This window comes from Peromyscus eremicus, chromosome 22 (genome assembly GCF_949786415.1).
Source record: "Peromyscus eremicus chromosome 22, PerEre_H2_v1, whole genome shotgun sequence".
Classification (NCBI taxonomy): domain Eukaryota; kingdom Metazoa; phylum Chordata; class Mammalia; order Rodentia; family Cricetidae; genus Peromyscus; species Peromyscus eremicus.
In genome coordinates, this window is record NC_081437.1 from 32,824,894 (window position 1) to 32,848,100 (window position 23,207).

The 23,207-nt window shown below is 41.4% G+C and overlaps 1 protein-coding gene across 2 annotated transcripts in view; it reads left to right on the plus strand.

The window, feature by feature from the left end:
• Nbas (NBAS subunit of NRZ tethering complex) overlaps nt 1-23,207 on the plus strand; it is a 280,100-nt gene that overhangs the window by 43,381 nt on the left and 213,512 nt on the right. For both annotated transcript variants that reach the window (XM_059248639.1, XM_059248640.1), the window contains exons 11-16: nt 1,999-2,067; nt 7,264-7,392; nt 15,001-15,064; nt 18,890-19,083; nt 20,871-21,128; nt 22,580-22,705. In XM_059248639.1, coding sequence (XP_059104622.1) covers nt 1,999-2,067; nt 7,264-7,392; nt 15,001-15,064; nt 18,890-19,083; nt 20,871-21,128; nt 22,580-22,705 — 840 coding nt within the window. The remainder of the gene's footprint in view (nt 1-1,998; nt 2,068-7,263; nt 7,393-15,000; nt 15,065-18,889; nt 19,084-20,870; nt 21,129-22,579; nt 22,706-23,207) is intronic.

Genomic DNA, 23,207 nt, shown 5'->3' on the forward strand with positions numbered 1-23,207 from the left:
GCATTGTTCTTGCCCAGAAGCCGTGTGCCTGTCAGGTCGTTCCTTCTAAGCAAGGGACACTTCTGTCCTTTCCCTATAAGCCGTGCCTCGGTGAGATGGATGCTCTTCCAGTGTTCTCAGACAACACGTAGACCTCATATTTTGCATTGTATTTAGATGGACCCTTGACTTCTTTGCTAGCTTTTCTTGGTTGTCTTTCTCGGGCCCTGCAGTACTTTTCCCATCTGCCTTGTTCACCAAGCAGGAGGAATGGACGTGACAAACTGGGATTGGATAATTTTTCTCTTTTTGTGTAAAGTTATTTTGAAAGTCATCATATCATCATCATCATCATCATCATCATCATCATCATTATCTGTTTTCAAGTAAAACTGCTTGTGTGTTTCTTATTTAGATTGCCTTCTTGTTTTTGGAGGAAAGATTGGGAAACATGTAGATAAGCTTCTTCAGTTGTTCGGAAGCTCTGGTAGCATAATTGTTAACTTTACCTGCATAGTGAGCACTTTTGCTTTGGCATGTATTTATACGTTTGTATGTATGTTTGTCTGTGTGAATTTATATGCACCATATGTGAGTAGGTACAGTGCCTGTGGAGGACTGAAGAGGGTGTTGCAACTCCTGGAACTGGAGTTGCAAGTGACTATGAGTTACTGTGTGGGTGCTGGGAACTGAACTTGGGTCCTTTGTAATAGCAGTAAGTACTCCTTTAACTGCTGAGCTACTTCTCTAGCCCCTTTGCCTGATACTTCCTGTGTTGTCTAGGATGGCCTTAAAATCATGGCAGTCCCATGGTAGACTCCTGAATATTATAGGTGTGAGCCACTGTACTTAGCTTCCATTTTTTTATTACAATATTGGAGTAAAATTCATATAGTACAAAATCAGTTGTTTTAAAGTGGACAGTTTAGTGATGGTGTAGACCTAGGAAAGAATCGGTAGGTCATATGATAATTTTATTTCAGTTTTGAGGATCTACTAAACTTTCCCACGTGGCTGTACTATTTTATAATTCCCAAATAAGAAAATGGTGTTTCCAAATTCTCTATATTCTCAGTGTAACACATTTTCCATTCCCCAAGTTATAGTTATCTCTTGTTTTAAATACTGGTTTCTAAATGCTACTTTTTTCTCCTTGTACTTTGAAAGAGTAGATTCAATTCCAAATGAATGAGGTTTCCATGGGAACTTTTGAATTTTTTTCATAGTGATAGTAAGATAAGTGGCAACCTTAGCCTCAGCTAAGAACATGCTATGATTCTAATTTGCATATGCTGTATTAGACTTGTTATTTGTCTACTGAAGAAAGAATTTGATTGTGGCATTATGTTAGACCTTACCACTTGGTAGATTCCCTCATCCTATCAGAATGCCATCAAGAATCTTGGCACTCTTTGGTTTTACTTTCTGTTTGTTTATTTTTGAGACAGGGTCTCATGATGTAGCCTTAGCTGTCTTGGAACTTGCTTTGTAGACCAGGTTGGCCTCATACTCATAGAGATCAACCTGCCTCTGCCTCCTGAGTGCTGAAATTAAAGGCTATCTATTTCTTTTTAAGTAAATTTAACACTGTGCTCCGTGGGCCCTGGTAACCATGTTAAACTACACTCAACATTCTATCACTCCGTATATGGTAGGTTGTCTCAATCATGTGCTGTTCATTTTCTTCACCCAGCCACATCCTTAGCCCCACTGGTCGGTTTCTTTCTTTTTTTTTTTTTTTTTTTTTTTCCGGTTTTTCGAGGCAGGGTTTCTCTGTGTAGTTTTGCGCCTTTCCTGGAACTCACTTGGTAGCCCAGGCTGGCCTCGAACTCACAGAGATCCGCCTGGCTCTGCCTCCCGAGTGCTGGGATTAAAGGCGTGCGCCACCACCACCCGGCCGGTTTCTTAACTATTTTAAAAATACTTGATGTATGCTTTTCATTCCATGATAAAAGGACTTCAGATAATGAAAAAACATTCTATGAATCCTTCTTTATACGATGTGTCTTAACTTTGTAGGTGCCGAAGACACTGGGATTATTAAAGCTGCTAAGTGTCAAGTTTTACACTCGCCAGGGACAAGAACAGGTAATGTAAATTCGCCAGTTTGTTTCTCAGACCCTTTCAGCAGAGTGCCTTAGGTTAAAGTTGAGTGAAGCGTGGGTTAGTCAGACCTTTTGCCACCGTCACCAAATATCTGGCACAGTGAGAGGCTGAACAAGCTTATGGTTTCAGAAATTTGAGTCCAGCAGGTTAACGGGAGCAGGTGGAAAACAGGTGGAGTAGCTCACCTCATGGTGGAGAGGAGGCAGAGAGGAGCGGTATCCGAAAGAGGCGCAGCGTGCAGCCTCTCCGGCCCCTTGCCTAGGACCCTGCTTCCTCCAGCAGGCCCCACCTTCCACCTCCTACCTCTTCCCAGTATTTGATTCTGAAATTGAACCCATGAGTAGATTAGACCATTGAGTGGTTGGAGCCCTCATGAACTGGAACAGCCCGGCAGACACACTTGGAGCTGTGCGTGTCGCTCATCTGCCTGGTTCTCTATCTGACCAAGAGGATAGTCAAGGGAACTATCATAAGCCTTGAACGATCTAGATCTTCACTTGGGTGTATGCAATCATGAGGATTTATAGAGCCATTTATAGAAAATTTGTGCATTTTTAGTAGGTATTAATCTTAAAAGTATAACAGAATATATCCAGTTCTCTTGGAGGATCAAGATATAGTCTGAGCAAACCATTCACCTAGAAGCCATACATCTTTACAGATTTCTTACTTCTAAAGTTGTATGAAGATTTTATTCTGACTCATAAGAGATCTTTGTGTGTGTGTGTGTCATAAAATTAAGAAATTCCTTCTCAAATGTGAGGTTATTAATGACTCAGTAGGAAAAGAGCCATGATGATCTGTCTTGATAAGAGAGGTGTCACTGCAGGGCACAGGCCTGGGCAGTGCCATTGAATATCGGTGGTCCACACAGCAGCTGCCTCTGAGGGAGGCGGGTACATCGTCTGTCCTATCATGACTCTTACAGGAGGCTCCATCTGTGTGGGACATCAAGTCACTCTCTTGTCTCGGGAAGAGCCAAATGGCCTTATTTGTCTATTTCCTTCGTTTCCTTACTAAACCATCAGGAAGAATGTAATGAGAGTTCTGTTGCTATGTTAGTATCCGCCATATTTTAAATTTGAATTACGTCTTGCCATTGGCAAGTCATGGCACACTCATGCACTCTGGAGAGAGTGGCTGTTCTGTCTGTAGAGTTGAGCGGGAACAGTGCCCCTGTGTCTACAATCTCTTTTCCGTAATCCTCTGTGTATTTCCACTGTATTCTAGTTGGCATCCTCTTTAGTCATTTCCTGGAGCTGTCTTCATTTTGCAGACAGAGAAACACATGTAAGACTAAATGACTTGGCTTCTGTCTTGAAGTTTGTTTGTCCTGCTGCGCTGTGTTGCCTGTGTTGGCGTTTGCAGCACCATGCTACTGTTCAGGACACCACTTCCCCTTCTCCCTGAATCCCCTTTGTATTCTCCATAATGATTTCTAAGTACTTGCTGTGTACCTGTAACTAGGGTTCTTGTGTTGTTGTTGTTAATTAAGTCCTGTTGACTATGCATACTAAAGAGTGTGGCATTTTAGGATTCCTGTTTCTCAGTCTTTAAGACAGGCGCAGTGTCAGTGCTGAGAACTAAAGGTGGTTAGTGCAGGCATCTCCTCAAGGCCCACAGTGGGATAGGGGTAGACCCAGAAGCAGGGCAAAGCAGGGCCAAGCATACTACTTTCAGCTGAAGTGCAGCAGAGGAAGCATCCAGCTTGGTTTGAATCTTGAGCCGAGGAAGCTCCCAGGTAGGGAAGGGAGGCCAGGTAGGTGTTCCGGTCTGGGGGTCTGGTGTGCACAGGTGTGAAGAGTAGCAGTGGTGCCATTGGAACACACCATTTGCTGCGGTAGCTAGAGAATCCACAAGCACTTGGCTTTGGCTTTCCATGTCATAGTTTCCATGTCCTTACATTAGGACGATATAATTATAGCGGTATTTGGAATAAGACCTATCTAGGGATTGATGTTCTCTATTCTTCTCTGTGCCTTCTCTGGCTCATGTTAGAAATGTGTGTCAGCTGATTTGACTGAGCAGAGGAGGTGTGGGTCTGCATGGTTAGTGTAAAGAGACTGTTTCTCTGTATGGTCACACTACCTAGAACTCCCGCCATGGGTTGTTTCAGCCCGTGCTATTGTTTATTCTCATCAGGTGGCACTTGCTCTTTTTCATTCTGTCCTGATCCTCTGTGATTGAGCAAAGCAGAGAGAAGCAAGCAATTAATTTCATTGTATTTTGATTCTGCATTTTGACACATTGTCCCCAAATTCTTAACTTGTCTGGGCTTTTGAATTTAGTATTCTAAACCCATTGCTTTCCAGAAAATACCTGAATGTTGTATGTGTCATATTGTTTGTGCCTAGACATTTCTATTTATAGCCTGTGGATTTTTAGTGCTGTAATTTCAGAGCTGTTGGCACTCAGGGAGAACCTAAGGGTTTCCTCCTGCCGTGAGCACAGTCTAACTAGCAGGTGATTTCACACGACCTCATAGCAAGCTCTGTGACTGGCATGGTAATGTCTGTTTTCTTGATGAAGAAGTTGAAGCCTCAAAACAAGTGGCCTGCCCAGTACACTTAACCAGATGTGATGTTGAGGTTTGTTCTTGGAAGGGTTTTGAAAGGTGTTCTTTTCTACCACCTTTGGCTGTGAAGGAAACCCTTAGCTGGACAGTTGAAGAAACAGAAAGCAAGGCATGCTGTACTCAAGAGGAGTCAAGACCTCCAGTTAAACTGCATTATAGGAGAATGATCTACTTTACTGCTTAAGTCTGACAGCAGTTACATTATCTTTTAAGATGTATTCTGAGGCAGGAGGATTGTTAGGTGTTCAAGCCCCATCTTGGGCTACAGAGTAAGACCCTGTCTTGAAAATGAAAAAATAAACAAAACCTTTCCTTTAGCTATTAATATTTTAAAGTGATCTGTCTTTTTCTGTGTAACTATATATAGCTATTATTAGTTCATTTTTTTTTTCTGTATTCACTTGTCAGACTTTAAATCAGCAACTGTCATCTTCTAGACATTCAGTTAATGTGTGGTGGTAGCTGTTATTGCTCTCTTAATTCCTTCATGTTCACAGTGGTACCAATAACTAGTATCTGAATTTTAACTCTTTTTGTTGGTGTGTGTGCATGATGTATATATACTCTATGCATGTGTGCATGTGTTTGTGTGTGCACATGTTTGTGTGTGCGACTGTGCCTGTGGTCATTATATGTTCATGTGTCGAGGTCAGAGGACAGCAGTGGATGTCAGTCTTTGTCTCTGCATTGTTTTAAGAGAGGATCTCAACAGGGTGCTGGTGGCGCATGCCTTTAATCCCAGCACTCGGGTGGCAGAGGCTGGTGGATCTCTGCGAGTTCAAGGCCAGCCTGGTCTACAAAGTGAGTTCCAGGACAACCAGAATTGTTACACAGAGAAACCCTGTCTTGAAAAACCAAAGAGAGAGAGAGAGTGAGAGAGAGAGAGAGAAAGAGAGAGAGAGAGAGAGAGAGAGAGAGAGAGAGAGAGAGAGAGAGAGAGGGGATCTCTCTGTTATTCTCCACTGTGTATGCCAGGCTAGCTGGCCCCAGAGCTTTGGACTCCATTCTTGGCTTCTCATCTTGCTGCAGGAGGCCTGGGTTTGCAGATGAGTTCTACCATACCTGGTTTATAGGTAGGTTCTGGGGTTCAGACTCAGTTCTTCCTGCTTGTGTGGACAGCACTGCGCCCCACTGAGCCACCCCCCTAGCCCTCCACATTCATTTAAACATAGTGGTTTAATGTGCCTAAATATCATATGGCTCCAAATGATCAGCTTTTGTTTGTGGTTATGTCTTAAGACAGTAATAATAACTAGGATTAGTAATATTTATGAGTGGATTGGTTTGGAATTTTTTTTTTTCCTCAAGGTTTTTTTTTTCTTCATACTTTTATTGCTTTTTTCCTCAGGTTGTTAACCAAGCTATTAAGGATGGCTGTCTCAGTTTGAAAGGTCTCTCCCTTCCTCCTTTCCTTCCTCCCTTCTTTCTTTATTCTATTTTACACTAGACTAAAATATATAAACTTAAAAAAAAAACAAACCAAACTCCTCGGAGTCAAATTGGTCTCGTAGATGCCAGGCAAGGGTTGCATCCTTAAGATCTGGCAGGCTTCCTGAGGGCAGGGATTCCGGTTTATTTTGTTTACTGCTGACAGCAGAGTATAAAGACAGAACCTGGCATGCAGTATTTATTGCTCAATATGTAATACGCAGTAAGTATTTGTGGAATATTACAGGAGCTCTGCTTAGGAAATTACATTTAATTGGTTTGACATTTTTCTTAAGAATATGTAGAAATTCAGAACGTTTTGAATGCATTCATTAGAATTCAGTGCTTTTATTTTAGTATTGCTTGTATAATTGAAAGGTGTAGGTAACGGAAACTACTCATGTGGTTCCATAGAGGTGATGAGAACTGAAGAAAGTTTAAACTAATCTCAGTGTAACACCCTATTTAACATCACAACGATCCCTTGTCTTAAGGAACATTGACATTTTATTACAGTATTTGAGAGAAGGTACACGTCCTGCTTTAAATATTGATGCCAGTAGCAGAAGCCTTTAATTAGTGCTTTTAATTATGAAGAGATCCAGTGGACATTTGAGCTAATACTTTAGTGCAAGTGAGAAGGTACATGAAATTGCGTCAAGCCAATGTGTGGTTTAATGACTTTGTGAAATAACTTTATTGGAATTGAATAGTCCCCTTTTAGTGGCTCACTGGTTCTTATGGTAGTCACAGAATCTCAGTAGCACCATCACAGTCCCAATTTTAGAAAGTTTTTTCACCTTAAAAAACACATACCCTTTAACCGTTACTCCCAAGTGTGGGTGTATATTTCAAAGAATTCATAATCTATTAAAGTGTAACTGTAAAAATTATTGGGAAATCTTGGTAATTGATCTGGGAATACTTTTCTGGTGTTTGCACATTTGGGTCTGGAGTCGACTATAAACTGCAACACCTTGCAGTAGGCAAGAACCTTGCCAAAGCAGCAGCATCGTCCTGCATGCTGCGGCACATGGTCTCCATGTGAGATTGGCAGAGGCCTCCGCTGCTCGTGATGACTTAGAACATGCAAACTTGCCAAGTCTGTTTGAGTTCTGAACGCCCGCCCTTTCTGTCAACAAGTCCTTTCCACTCACCGCAGTGTTCCTGTACAGGATGGAATCTTCAAGATGAGCCTTTCTCCAGACGGGAGCCTCCTTGCAGCAATCCACTTCTCAGGGAAGCTGAGCATCTGGGCCATTCCATCCCTGAAGCAACAAGGTGTTTGGAGTCAAGATGAGCAGGTGTGTCCTCTGTTAGGGTCACTCTCAAGGGTGCAGTCTGGTGAGCAGGTGTGACCTCTGTTAGGCTCACTCTTGAGGGTGAGGCTGACTGATAATAGTAATTTCATTTTGTTGATGTTTTTCTGAACTACACAGCTATTATTTATCCTCATCTTTCCAAACCCATCCTAGTCTTAAATTATAGTATCACCTGATAAGGACAAATCATGCACAGAATGATCTGTGCATCAGGTTTAAGTTGAAACGTGGTACACTGTACATACCAAGTAGGTTCTGTCAAACTCTTTGTTTTCCTCTTTAATGCTTAACAGATGTAGAGTGGAATGGTACAAGTATTTGGATAGTTGAATGCTAAAAGGATTCCTTTTCTTTCTGGAATCTTGTAGCCCCTGCTCTGCACTTACTTAGGGTCTGAGGGCAGTTGCCTTCTGTCCTTGCACAGGCAGTAGAACTGACATGGAGAAAGATGGGACATTTTCTATCTTTTAGTTTCTTGAGATAGCAAGTTTTAAGAATTAGATAAGTTTGTTCTTTTATCAGGTAGACTCAGCCATTTTAATTTATATTTATAATGGAAATATAAATTAAAGTTATAATTTAAATTTATAAAAGGAAAGTCAGATGTACTCATGGGGAGCCCTGTATTATGACAGAGTAGAGATTTACTGTTGTTATTCTTTAAAATTTGTTTTTAGATGTATTTTATTTTATGTGTATGAGGTCTTTTTTTTTTACTGCATGTATGGATTTGCACTGTGTACATGCTTGGTGCCCACAGAGGGTAGACGAGGGCATTTGGATTTCCTGGAACTGGAATTAAGGATGGTTGTGAACCACCACATGGGTGCTGGGAACCAAACCCAGGTCCTCTGTTAGAGTAACAGGTGCTCTTAACTGCTGAGCCATGTCTTAGGCCCTAATGTTTTTTATTTTTGTGATAGAGTCTTCCTGTGTAGTCTTAGCTGGCCTGGTGCACACAGGCTAGAGCAGGCTGGACTTGACCTTGCCTCTGTCCTCATGCTGAGATTGCAGGCATGAGCAGCCTCTCGGACTGCTGTGCTTTCCTTATTATTTTTTCAGTATGCAACTTTCAGAAGCTTTCCCACCACTCCTGCTGCCCATCCATTCCATTTAATGTGGGGTCCACATATCTCCCATCCTCCCCTTGTCCCACTCGGTGTGAAGAGATGATTCTGAGCCTAAAACCTAGGAGACACATAACAGGGCACATTGTTTCTGTCTGTTCTGAACCCATAGCTCGGTAGAGTTTCCTCTTACTGTGTTAGACACAGAGCCTCTGCTAGGTTGCTGTGAAATGACTGGCAGTGGGAGTATAGCCTGATCTGATTGACACTTAAATCCTGTTGTTTCTGTTTCCTGAGGCCCAATACGAAGTTTCTACTTTGCATTATTCAGAGAATCCCCAAATGCAGCATGTTTTCCCTGGCTATCTATATGTGGTTGTAAAATGCTTGGTGTTGAAGAATATTATTTTAAGGTGTGTTGCGTTTGTTCATGTTGCATTTGTTTAACTCTGTGAAGCTGTGTTACTGTGCCTGTCTAAAACACCTCATTGTCTAATAAAGAACTGAATGGCCAATAGTGAGGCAGAAGAGAGAAACAGGTGAGACTGGCAGGCAGAGAGAATATATAGGAGAAATCCGGGAGAAAAGAAAGAAAGGAAGTAGCCAGAGAAGGAGGAGGACTCCAGGGAGCCAATCAGCAAGCCACAGAGTAAGAGTAAGATTAACAGAAGTAAGAGAACGGGAAAAGCCCAGAGGCAAATGTAGATGGGCTAAGTTAAGGAAAGCTGGCAAGAAACAAGCCAATCTGAGGCTGGGCATTTATAATTAAGAATAAGAGTTCGTGTGTGCTTTATTTGGGAGCTGGGTGGTGGGCCCCCCAAAAGAGCAAACAACAGCTTGGCTTCTTTCATTTGGGAGGCTCATGATCGCTCCATGTTTGGGAAGTATCTTTTTAAATGGTGAGGTTTTGAACAGTGAGGGAACCTCAGCTTTCTGTCTCCTTACATTATATTCTTTCATGTAATGGAAATATTGACCAGTGCATGAAGCACTCTTAATGTGCCATCTAGAATCTCAAACATAGAGTGCATGCACTATTAGTGGTAGAATTGATTCATGTGCTTCTGATGTATGTTGATATTCTGAAGGCCTCCTTTGCCTCTTGTGCTCCTATGGCATGTGCTCATCGCTAGTTGCCAGTGAATGCTTCTCAGATTCTTCTTAAGTTTTAATAGTGAGGCTATTAAAATTTAAAATTTGCTTAAAAACCTTGAAATCTGGGAATGGGTAAGTGTATTTATCTTTGCAACTTTAAATACGTAGTTAAGTAAAATAATGGGGCAGGAAAGATGAGTTTTTCAAAATGGGAGATGAGTTGAGGCTAGAAGTTTGTGTCAACCAAGTGAGTCTTTAGACCACAGGTGCCCTAAGCATCCGTAAGGCAGTGGGGTAGCTGCTGCCACACCTTGATGGTTGGATATCCACTCCTACGGCTTTGACTCAGTGCTCCCCTGTGGGAATCTGTCGAAGTCCAGCTCTGACCTGTTAAGGTTCTTGTGGGGAGGAGAGAGGAATGAGGAAATGATAGATAGAAAGAGACGATAAGAAAGATAGAGACATAGGATAGCTTCAGGAGGGCCCTGAGTCAGTACTCAGCCCACCCAAGGATTTTTATAAGGGGTGAGGCAAAAGACCTCCCCCTTTCAAGATCAAAGCATAGCATACAGCCAAGTGTAGACCCTTCAAAACACCTGGTAACCACCCTCGTGGCCAAATCATCCCATGATGCAGCCCTGGTCAAGATTCTCTGACCTTGAGTAAGGTCTCACTAGGAAGCCTCTGTGGGTCACCATATTCCCCAAACAATCCTCCACTGAGTGTGTGTGTCTCTAGTCTTTGTTAATCAGAGGCTTCCATACTCTCATGGGTGTTGTGTCTGTTAGTAAGAGTTTACACGTGTATCCATGCCAGTTTGTTCTTAGACGGAGCTTTCGTGATTAATCTTGAAATCATTGTTCAGATACTGAAAGTGTGCAAATGCAGTAGCCACCAGGGAGCGGCATAATACTGTGATTTACCAGATGTGTGAGCATGTGTGTGTGCTTTTTACATCTTGCCAGCTTTCCTTAACTTAGCCCATCTTACTTTCTGTTTTAACAGTTTGCATTTGTTTAGTTACGTGCCGGTTTCTTCTCAGGTATGTTGTATCTGTTATTAACAGTTTGCACATGCCAGTTTCTTCTGCTTTGGTAAGAATGGTTTCCACTGAACACCTAAGTAAACCAGAAATAACAGATCTTGTGTTTGCACAACTGAAAACCAGGACCTGTTTGCTATCACAGTGGGCATTGTGTAAGTTGTAGTATCTTTTGCTGAGAAACAGGGTTTTACCACAGTTACTGAGCCCAATCCTGCATCTGTTGCCAGCCCACTGATGCTTAGAGACACTGTTTCCTCCTTTGTATTTCAGGGCTCAGCTTCAAAAAGAAATTTTGGTTCAAATTTGGAAACAGTGAAATAATTTGCTTGCTTATTTATTTGTTTCCTTTCATTAAAATCCTGCTGTCGGAATGCAGAGCCCCCCGCTTTCCTGTCCTCTTGAGTCTGGTCAGTCCTCACTTCTGCTCCTTGTGCTCCTCTACCTGCCTTGTCCAATCCTTTCGACTGTGTGCTCTCCAGTGTCACTCCATCACACACACTCCTGGGAGCTCCAGCTCTTCAGACCCTCGGGATTCTCAGTGTGCTTGTCTCTGGAGGGCCAGGGAGCATGAAGGGCCTGGGCACAGTGTTCCTTCCGTAGCATTTACAGAGTCCACTCACTGTCACGGGGTGAGCATTCGCTTTGGTCTGGTTTATGCACCAGCTGAGCGGTAGGGATAGCATCTGGTTCTACTTTCTGACTATGATGTCTGTCTCTTTCCATGGTCTTGTAGGAAAACACATATTTAAGAAAATGTTGGAAGAAAAAAAAACTTATTAGGCTAGTGAACCAGCATACTTCTATGTTCAAAGTATTTGTCATGTTCTTACTTTAGGAACAGTATGTTATTTGACAGGTCAGATTCATATGTGACAGGTTAAGAAATCCCTAATCACTCTTCCTGGTAATACTGTTTTGCATCAGTTTATTATTTGGTAATCTTTGCAAGCTCAGAGACAAGTCCTGTTTCCTTGCACTTGGCAGATTGAACACCGGTTTCATTACTGCCCCTCAGATGTGCTTCACTCTTGAACTACTAGTTAGCATACGCCAGGTAGCAGAGTAAATAGTTGAGGAAGTCTTTTTCTGGTAAACTCTTAGCTTGGTTACAGGAGTCTGGAGGACTCGTGACGTCGATGGCTTAGAAGAGGTGAAGGTGGTAACTGTTGTATCGTTTGAACAACTGACTTTGTCACAGTCTCGTCTGTGTCCTGGAAAGTGGTCACTCTAGCTTGTGTATTTTGCATTGAGACTTTAGCATATGTGGTATTAAAACCTGGTGCGCCATAGTGAAGACAACAAGGATTAGCTGTAACTGTTCCATAAAATGGAATAGCTTGTTCCTATAACCATGGTAACATCATCATCAAACCATGATGTTGAGTCTCTGCTGAGATCTGCAGTTAGAAACATGGTAGGTGTCAGTTTGTGCCCTTAAGATAGTCAGAGTCTTGCCAGGACAGTTATAGAGAAAAGAAATTAAAGTAACATTTTAATACTATAAGGAAAAGCTGAGGGAGAGAGGTTTGTAACTATAGTGTTGGGGAGGAGAATTCTTGGAACTAAATTTGCACATTGAAGCTTGGCTTTTTACAGAGCAGTTGGGCTTATAACAAATCTATTTAGTAAAAAGTGCTTTTATTTCCATTTTAATAGATGTAAAACAGTGATGAAATCAAGATTCTATCTTTTTGTCAGAATATTGATTAGCATTGTTTACATTTAGAAGTGGTGATGTGTTTGAGCAAATGAGGTACTAGCACATGAGACTAATGTACTCAGGGAAGGGATATCACCTTGCAGCCTGTCTGGGGGGCACATGCTGATGTGCACTTCATTGTTCAGATACTGAAAGTGTGCAAATGCAGTAGCCACCAGGGAGTGGCATAATACTGTGATTTACCAGATGTGTGAGCATGTGTGTGTGCAAAATCACTGGACCTCCTTTAAAGAGGAGTCCTAGGACGGCTAGACTTTTCTCATTCCTTCAGCAGTCATCAAGTGAGCTTCGTCCAGCAGGCAGGGCAGAGCTTTGCCTCCCTCTTTGGCTACATTAGGGAAGGAATGGACAGCCCAGTGAATGAATCAATAATCGATTATATGGCAGTACATAATATAGCCAGCTTATAATTGTTGTCTGAGAAGGAAACAGTGTTATTACTGGCCTGTACTCCTTTACAGTTCTTTACCAAAATTGTGGATTCAGCTCATTTGGGGCTTTCTTCATGCAATTTGCCACTTTATTAGTTTTTATAATGTACTTTGTGTGATTGAGTATTTTCTCTGTGAAGACTAATGATTAGAGATAGTTATGGAAGTGCCTATTCTAATTTACTTTGTATCCAGTTTTGAGTTGATTAAATACTTTGGCTTTCATTGTCAGTGTGAAAAATCCATCTGGCTGGAAATCTCTGTGCTAAATTTGTTCATGTCTAGAAGAGAGTAAAATTGTTTCAATAATTTTCATTTCAAACATTTCCCATATGTTATGTTTATATCTTTACATCTTGTTTTTGGTCTTAATTTTTCTCTGAAGTTTTATTACTTTCCAACCTATGCTTGCGTGTAGGTGGAGAAAGTGAAATGGAAGCTTAGCTTTTCCATTTTAATTCTATTTCTCTTGGATATAGAGTAGGTGTTAGACTCACTCTGTTAAATGAGGAATCAATGATGGACAAGTGGGAAGACGGAGCTTTCGTGATTAATCTTATTAGAACCCACAGCTGTTTTCACAACTTCACTAAACTGGGGACTCTGGTGAATCAGCACTGGGTCTATCTCACTCGAAGCTCGACCATGCCCTTTGCATATTAAACACTAATAAATACTTATACAGTGAATAATACTTGAAATATTGCTCCCGTTTGTGGGAACCTGAGACTGATTCTGGTGGTTAAGAAAGTCAGGAAATAAAATGCTTAAATCTAAGAAAACATTGTTTTCGTTCATTATGTCAGTGAAACCTGTCTATACACAAAACATGAGCGTGTTCTTAGAAGGACGTCTGCTTGGGCCGCTCTGCTGTACTGCAGAGTGCCGTGTGTTTGCTGTTTCTAGACACGAAGTAGAGCGAGTGTGTTGGGGCAGAGAGGTATGATTCTTCACCTCACTGGTGCGTTCACATACGGGTCACCCAGACTTGTATAACAAAAGATAAGTCTGGAAGAGAAAAGCAGAGCACATTTTTTTAATCACTGACTTTCTCTTGCAAGGGAGGAAAAATGTGCTGTATTTGGAAAGAAAAAATACTGGTTTTCCGTTCTCAAACAGGCTCTGTAGGCAGATTCCGATTTTATTCTCTCTCTCTCTCTCTCTCTCTCTCTCTCTCTCTCTCTCTCTCTCTCTCTCTCTCTCTCTCTCTCTCTTTTGCTGGTTTTTGTTAGTAGTGCCCGGATCTCGTTCTCAGGCCTTAGAGCACGTCAGTTTCTCTGCTGCCCAGCACTGGGTGCCAGAAACTGTCGGAGTGGAATAAGAGTGACAGTTGATAACTCCTAGGACAGTCAAGCAGAAATGTGATTGGACAAAAAGGTTGTAATCTAGAGTAATAGACCATGGGGACTGCCAGCAAGGACTCTGTGTTTCCTTTGTGGCCTCTCTGTTGACCTCCTCCACCACGGCTGTGTGTGGTTAGACCCAATGGTAAGAGTCTTTACAGGTGAGGAACCCTGTAGGCTGTATGGCTCTCTTTGGAGTAGGAGCTCTAATTTCCTGCCCTCCTTGTGGAAGAGGAATTCTGGTTCCTGTGACTCACTTTTGGGGAGAATGAGAGGCTGGGATAGGAGAGCAGGAGGAGGTCAGAGACACATTGTTTTAGGTGTCCCATCAGTTCAGAGTTACCGACCGAAGGTGATGTGCCTTGGGGTGTGGTGTTACATTCTGAACTCCAACAGATAGAAAAAGAAGGGAAGGGAGGCTGCCCCTTAGGCTGTACCCATGCAGTACTAAGAGCAGATGGCCTGTGGTGTGCTTCCTTGTGGGCTGTGAGCATCTAGGGGCTGCTGCCCTCGGCACATCCGTCTGCATAGATTACAGGGTTTGGAGTACACCCAGGCCAGTGTTGACACAGCACTTAGCTACTACCTCCTAGTGTGGGGCGTGTACCTAGAATAAACTGGCAGTGTGGCTAGCTTTCGTTTGTTTCAGTTGCCTGCTTTCTGGGTTATCTTTTCTATGCATGTTGAGGCATAGTTCCTGTCTGTGAGCAGTAAACACTGTGACATTTGTTTCCCTAAACTGCTATGCTGAGGAAGACTTGGATTGGAACAGAGATTAAGAGACAGCATCATTTCCATATTAAAAAAAATATTCCTGGGTCTTGGTGGGTGTCTCATAGTTTTCTTACATGTCTGACTCAGTAAATCCTGTACACATCTTTTTATTTAGCCAGGTCATGATGAGCTGAATCCTGATTGGAGGTTGTCTCCTGAGAAGAGGAAGAAAATAAAAGGTGAGTGGGTGTAAGAAATATGCCTGTTACAGCTTTACAAGTTCCCGCTTATCACTTCAGTATTCTTTAGATACAAAAAGCCTTGAGAATCTCTGGCTTCACCTTGGAATTACTGTAGAATCGTAGCAAGGCATGTGATTTTTTTTTTCATTTTTGCTTGTTTTTTTTTGATAGGCTTATAGGTCTTTCTCTTTGAATTTTTTTATACACTTCTATATTTGAAATAATTTGTTTTTTAAATGAGCAGATATCTGTAAATGGGGAAAACCAAGATTTACTCTGCAGTGAAAGTAATTCTTTACTAGTAGATGAAAACAAATGAGAGCTCTTTTGATTTTTTTTTTCTTTTTTGCTTTCATGTGCTCTTGAATCTGGTTCCCAATTTCTTTATGAAGAACTTCAGTTTATAGTTTTCTCTTTTGTCCATCCTACTGTGGTTTGTTACCAAGCTAATTCTGGCGTGATAGAATACATTTGCTGCTGTTTTTTTCCTTTCTGTATTACGGAGTATTTGGAGTAATGCTGGTGTTTCCTTGTCTAAGGCCTGGTGGGATTTGGCCGCGACTTGCTCCCATGCTGGGCATCCGAAGCTCTCAGCTCTGCTGCACTCTCGTGCAGGGAGGTCGCTCCCAGTGCTTCTGCCTCTCCATTGAACGGTGGTGGTCATGTAGGAATTTCTCCATCACTTCTCAATTTCCCATGGTTGTGACTACAGGTTTTCAGCACACTCCGTCTAGTTCTCTGGATTTTGGTGGTCCCTGTTGCAATGCCCATCCTATTAGTTCTAGAGGAGTTTGAATCTTCTTCCTCCTTCTTTGGGTTAGCTTGGCTGAGGTTTGTCGATTTCGTCTTTTCAAAGAACCACCTCTTGTTTCTTCGACTCCTCGTATTGCCCTTTTAGTCTGTACTTCATTAATTCCGAATCCTTGTTAACAGTCGTCTGCTTGTGGGTTTGACTTCTTCTCCCCGAGACTTTAATGTGCCTTCTTGTTTATTGAGATCACTATGAGTTACAAATGCAAAAGCTATGAACTCTCCTCTTCATAAAAACCACCTTTGCTGGATGCCAGTGATTCTAAGTTGTGCTTTTATTTTTGTGATGCTAGGAATTTAAAAAAATCTCCTTTCTGATTTCTTTGGTGGTGCACTTATCCTTCAAGAGTGTTCAGTCTCAGTGGATTTTGTAGTCTGTTGGTTTCCCTTGCTATTGAATTCTACCTATACTCCACCATGATCTAATAAGAAGCAAGAATGATTGTATTTCTTATGTTGTTTTTTGGGAAGATTTGCTTTATGGCCTAAAGTGTAATCTATTTTAGAGATAGCTCCATGGGCTATTGAGGAGAATGCGTATTCCAGAGTTGTTAGGTGGAATACGCTTAGATGTCTGTTCATTATATTTGATATGGTGTGAAGTTTGACTCTGGATCTTATGTCTTACTTGTTTTTGAAGGTGTGTTCCTGGATGATCTGCGTACCATTTAGAGTGAGGTATTAAAATGGTACGCTGTTGAATCTGGACCTGTCTCATCTGTCTATTGTCTAATCGTTTTATGAAGTTGTATTTGCTAATGTTCAGTTCACATACTTGTAATTGTTATATATTCTGCATAGATTGTTCCCTTTATTAATATATAATAGCCTTTTAAAAATTTCTGACTAATTTTGGCTCGAAGTCTCCTTTGTCAGAAGTGAGCATAGTTACTCTTTCTTGTTTTAGATCATAGTAACTTTAAACCTTTTACTATCAGTCTGTGTGATTGTGCCAATGAGATGTGTGTAGACAACCAAATGATGCATCTTGGCTTTTAATCCAGCTACTGAGTTTTTAATTGGAAAGTTGAGACCATTATCTTTAGTCTTTTTTAAATGATTTATTTATTTTTATTGTATGCACATTAGTGTTCTACCTACATGTATGTCTGTGTATGGATGTTAGATACCCCAGAACTGAAGTTACAGACAGTTGTGAGCTGCCATGTGGGTGCTGGGAATTGAACCTGGGTCCTTTGGATGAGCAGCCAGTGTTCCTAACTTCTGAGCCATCTGTCCAGCCTTTATCTTTACTCTTGTTATTAATAGTGGCATGCTGATTTGTGTAATTTTGTGGGTTGTTTACCTGGTTGATTCACTTATTGTTAGATTTTTCTTCCTCCCCTTGTTCATTTCAGGGATTTACCGAGTTGGACATGGTTGATTCTTTCTATTCTTTTTATTCTTAGGATTAAAGCCTCCCTTGTGTAGGTGTCGACTAAGTACCTTCTGCAGTGCTGACTTGGTAGGCAGGAAATTTTTCAGTTGACACTTAGCTTGAAATGCCTTCATTTTTCTATTGATTTTTTTTAGAGATAGCTTTATTGGCTGTAGTAGTCACAGTTGGCAGGTATTTATTTGAAGGGCTTCTCATATCTTATTGTTCTATTCTTTCTGTTTTCTCTGTGGAGAGATCGGACATGAATTTTGTCTTTTGCCTCTGAGAGGGGAGATTTCTTTCTGGAACTTTTAATATTGTTTGTTTTTTAGCATTAACATCTTGAGAACAATGTGTAGTGGAGTGGATCAGTTCTCAATTCAGGTTTATTGGGGTTCTAGCTGCCTCTGTGCTTATATTCATGTCTTTTCCTTTATTTGGGATGCTTTCTGCTATACATTGATTGACTAGATTTTCTCTGCCGTAGTGTGTTTCTTACCTCCCTCCCCCTTCTGCCACGTGGATATTTATATTTTGTTGCTTTATCATTTCCCAGAGTTCTTGCATGTTGTAATGATGATTGTTTATTTATTTTTCCTTTTATTGATGTCTGAATGTAGTATTTTTTCCTTCCAGCTGCTGAGAACTTAAGTCCCAGATGCAGGCATGAGTCTAGAAACTCTTAGTTTAAACAAATTGCCTGTGGCTTCCATCTGAAGAAATGTGTTAGGGTCTTTTTGTTGTTGTTGTTGTTTTTGTTTTAATTAATGAGTTGTTTTCAGTCTCACTAACTAGTTTAAAGATCTTTTCGTTTTGAGTTTAAGTATGCTTTAAACTTTATGACTTACTGTTATAGGCAGCATCATTAAGCCATATCATATCCATTGTGGAATAATCACCATTAAAAAAAAGTGCTATGAAATTATAACAAAATATCATGACATTTCCTTTTAAATCCCTCAGTGTGGTGAGCCATAATTTATTTTAGTATCAAAATTCTTTATTGGTCTTAATTTCTTTTCTCTGTTAGTTAAATGTTTAGGAGCATATCAGCCCTGGAAGCTGTTACTTTAAAATATTATACATTTTTAATTTTTAAATATCTTTGTCTGAAAATGATAGTACATTTTCTAAGATCTTTTATAACGTATGTGTGGGATTTATATACATCTACTTTTCAACTTACTATGCTGAAAATGGTTTTATATATCTTTGTTGAGAATGTAATTATGTTTTGGATGAGTTGTGTCCTGTCCTATGTCCTGTGGCACTGCCCCCCACCTTCCTGTTTGGGTTCCAACCCAGGGTCTTACAAATGCTAAGCAAGAGCTCCAACCCTGAGTGCCTGTTGTCAGCTGTGTGTCATTGTTTTGAGGAAAATGATCTTCGTTTGCTTACTTTTATACCTTCATAGATTTGCCTGATTGTTGCCACTTAGGCATTTCTTGACTGAATTACTGTACCTTTTACTATTTCTACGTGAGTAAGAATTTGAATGATGGTTTCAGTTCCATTTTTTAAGGCATCTTTGAAGTCCCTCAAATATGAAATAACTTGGAGTTTAAAATGTTACATTAAACATTTTGCATCTAAACCACGTTTGCAGATGTATTCACAATTTTGTTTCCCTTTAGATAAGGAGTCCTTCTACCCATTGATTGATGTTAACTGGTGGGCAGATGGTGCAGTGACCTTGGCTCGATGCTCTGGTGCATTAACTGTTTCATCAGCGAAAACTTTGAAGAATTTACTGGGAAAATCCTGTGAATGGTTTGAGCCATCCCCCCAAGTCACTGCTACCCATGATGGGGGATTCTTAAGTTTGGAGGTGAGGTTTCTCTCTTTGAGAGTATACACGTGCACTAACTGACTATTTGGCTTTTTCACTTGTGTGTGATGTAGTTTTGTGTTTAAACAGAAGTCTGTTATTGAAATAAAATATTGAGTATAATATGAGAAATTCCATCATCCATAAATTAAATGCGTTACATTGCTAAGAGAATAAACAACATTTATAGCTATTTTGTTTCCTTTAAAACATTTCATCTTCGCTGGATATGATAGATTTTTCTTTTCTTTTTTTTTTTTTTTTTTTTTTTTTTGGTTTTTCGAGACAGGGTTTCTCTGTGTAGCTTTGAGCTTTTCCTGGGACTCACTTGGTAGCCCAGGCTGGCCTCGAACTCACAGAGATCCACCTGGCTCTGCCTCCCGAGTGCTGGGATTAAAGGCGTGCGCCACCACCGCCTGGCCTTTTTTTCTTTTTAGACATTTAAAAATGTAGAATGCTGTCATTACTTCCTGGTTAGGAACTACTTAATGATTATATTATTATTTCCTCAAAATATGGTAACCTAAAGTTTTATTCTTCTTTTAGAAGAAAGTTGCTTATTGTGATGAAAGAGTTGAAAGGCCAGGCTGTTTTTTTTTTTTTTTTTTTTATAGCTTTGTTTGGTCAGTTAGAGTTCTTATTTAATTCTTTCAAGGGGGCAGTCCTTTGAAACTTTACTTTTAGGCACAGTGACAGATATTCTTAGGTTTGAAGTTTAATATCCAGTCAATGATCCTCCTTACAGAAAACCACGGTTTCAACTCCAGGCCAATTCTCTAAAGTCTTATTGGAAGTTACCTTAGCAGCCATCTTTCCAGCCTCTGCATTTGTGATTCTGGTGGGCAGGGACACCAGAAGGCTATTCCTAGCAAACAAAATAAATGCCTTCGTGCCATTTCCTAAATTGTCTTCCTGTTTTTCTATAGCAAGTACAGACATATTTGTGGGAGTCCAGCTCCCACCTTTTGAAAGGGTTCTTTTTTTTTTTTTTTTTTTAATTTTTTCTGAGACAGGGTTTCTCCGTGTAGTTTTGGTGCCTGTCCTGAATCTCACTCTGTAGACCAGGCTGGCCTCGAATTCAGAGATCCACCTGGCTCTGCCTCCCTAGTTCTGGGATTAAAGGCCTTTGCCACCACCACCCAGACTTTTGAAGGGTTCTTAGGTGGAGGAGAGAGGAATGAGGAAATATCAGATAAAAAGAGAGACCTAGCCAATGCGAAGAAAGACAGAAACACAGGATAGCTTCAGGAGGGCCTGGATCAATACGCAACAGCCTTTAAGGTTTATTCCAAAAGCTTTTTATAACATGCCAAAGGGAGAGGCAAAAGACCTCCCCCTTGTTAGATCAAAGCACACTGTACAGCCATATGTAGACCCTTCCAAACACCTGGTAACCACACCCGTGGCCAAATCATGTCCTTATGTAGCCCTGCTGGGTAAAGCAAGCTCAGATTCTCTGACCCTGAGTAAGTTCTAACTAGGAAGCCTCTGTGGGCTCTCACACATATGAAAGAAACTCACATTCCCAGCTTTTTTATTTCTATGAAATAATTTCAGATATTTATAGTAATGTTCTGTTATTCAGGTGATCTTCAGCTTTAAAGTGTTGGAAACCGTTTGGATGTGTATATTTTAGGCCTTTGATTTGTCTTGTTTCCTTTGGATCCATTGTGAATGACAAGTAATGAATCAAATCAGAGTATAATTAAAATAATTTTTTTCATTAGCTCTGAGAACTCTGTCTTTAGCTTCTTATCATTAATTTTACATCTCTCTTTTCAATTTAGTGTGAAATTAAACTTGCCCCCAAACGGTCTCGTGTGGAGATGAGGGCTGGAGAGGAAGATGAGGGAGAAGAGGATTCTGACTCTGATCACGACATGTCTGCCAAGGCTCGCTATTTTGGTTACATCAAGCAAGGCCTTTACTTAGTGACGGAGATGGAGAGGTTCGCACCTCCAAGGAAACGGCCACGAACTATCACTAAAACCTACCGCCTTGTGAGTCTGCGCTCCACAACTCCAGAGGAGCTTTATCAGAGAAAGGTGAGCTATCTTGCTGCGCTAGCTCTTGCTTATTGCAGAGCTGTCCTATTTCAAAAGTAACAAAAGAAACTTAAAGAGGCCATGTCGGATCCTTGACATGTTAGAAATAGCACTTCTGTAAGCTTTGAGAATGAAGCCCTCTTTCTGAGTAATCAAAATCAAAGCAATGGATACTGAACTCAGAGGCTGGGAGATGGCCCAGAGGAATAAGCATTAGTACCAGAGTGCAGATGCCAGCACTCAGCTAAATGCCTGGTGGGCATGCAGCCTGCCTGGGACCCCTGTGCTCCTGAGGTGAGACTAGAATCCCCAAAGTGAGCTAGCTACCTAGAATAGCCGAATTGCTGAGCTCTGAGTTCAAGTGAGAGACTTTGCCTCACTCAGTGTATAAGGTAGAAAGCAGTTGAAGAAGACATGTATCTTGCTTTGGCCTCCACATGTGCCTGCATGCATGCATGTGCGTGTGCGTGTGCGTGTGCGTGTGCGTGTGTGTGTGTGTGTGTGTGTGTGTGTGAGAGAGAGAGTAGTTCCATGTTGCATGTTTGAAGGTCAGAGGGCACCTTGCAGGATTCAGTTCTCTCCTTCCACCCTGTGGGTTCTGGTGATTAGACTCAGATTGTCTGGCTTGGCATGAAGCACCTTTATTCACCGAGCCATTTTGTTGGTCCTCGCCCGAGGGTTTTTGCTTTTGTAAAATGGCAGGTGTCGGCCTTGGTGGTTTTGAGCCAAGGTACCCCACAGTGGGCGAGGCTGACATGCCATCAAACACGGCGTGCTGTGGCCAAGGGGGCACAGTGGAAAGTCACTCACACCATGCAGACACGGCACCCATGTGGAAAGTTTTACTGGGGGGAAGGGAGAGGGGAGGAGAGGAAAAGCGGACGAGAAAGAGAAAAGGTAAGAACGGGAGAGAGGAGGTGTGCACCAGCTCATGGTAAGAGAGAGGAAGGGAGAGAGAGAGAGAAGGGCAGTGGTTAAGGGAACTTTACGTAGGATGACATTGTCAGGCCGCTGGTCGGGCCAGGGGCAGGTCTGAATGCTAGCATTTGTTCCCTCTGTGTGCTTGTAGCTGTCTCTACTAAGATTCCAGATGCTGAGGGACGTATTCAACAGCTGCCTGGGAAGTCTGTTCGGCCAACACTGCCTCTCAGAGTTACTTGCTGTGCTCTGGCAATGTTTTGAAAGTGTGTTGACCTGAGCAGACTGCAGCCTGCCTCCAGTCTCAGTTTTTGCCACCATTTGACTGTATAAGCAGGAGCTTTTCATCATATTTGTTAAAGCACTAAAGGAATTCCTGATTTACCTGAGAATTACCTTCTCAGAATGTCTGTGAGCTTCTGGTAACACTGCATGTGTATTCATAACTTGTTGCATAGGCCAGGCAACTGACTTGATCCTTCCTGTCATCAGAATGGCCTCATGGGTAATTCATGTCTCTTTCTTTGACAAAGATTGAAAGTGAAGAGTATGAAGAAGCCTTGTCTTTGGCTCACACGTATGGCCTGGATACCGACCTTGTCTATCAGAGGCAGTGGAGGAAGTCAGCTGTCAACATTGCTTCAATTCAGAATTACTTGGTATGTGTAAATAGTTGTGGTGACATGATGAAATCCATATTTATGGGTTATCTTTTGTGTAGAGTATTTCACACTGCTAATTTCTGTGTAGGGAAGAAGTGCTATCTTGGAAAATTCTCAGAACATCTTCCTTCTGTAGCAGGATTTTGATGCCAAAGATGTACACTCTCCGATAAACCAATCGTCTCTGTGATTATTTCAATTATTGAAACTCTCTTCACCCACGTTGGTCAGGGCCTACTTAAGAACCATGAGGAGAGTCTCAATGATGAGATTTGTTTTTCTGGTAGCCAGAGATTAATGATAAAGGGGTAAAGAGAACTTGAAGGAATACCTTCAGACCAGGAGACTTTGTTTAGGAGAAGGAGGAGTAGTTGGGACAAATTGCACAGAAAAGAAGTTCCAGCATTGTTTTAGACCAGGGCTGGTCTCTAGTGGTTGGAGATGGAGAGAGAAGCTGGATGTCTCCTGCTTGGGTACCAGTGAGCTGAGGTGGTGTTCA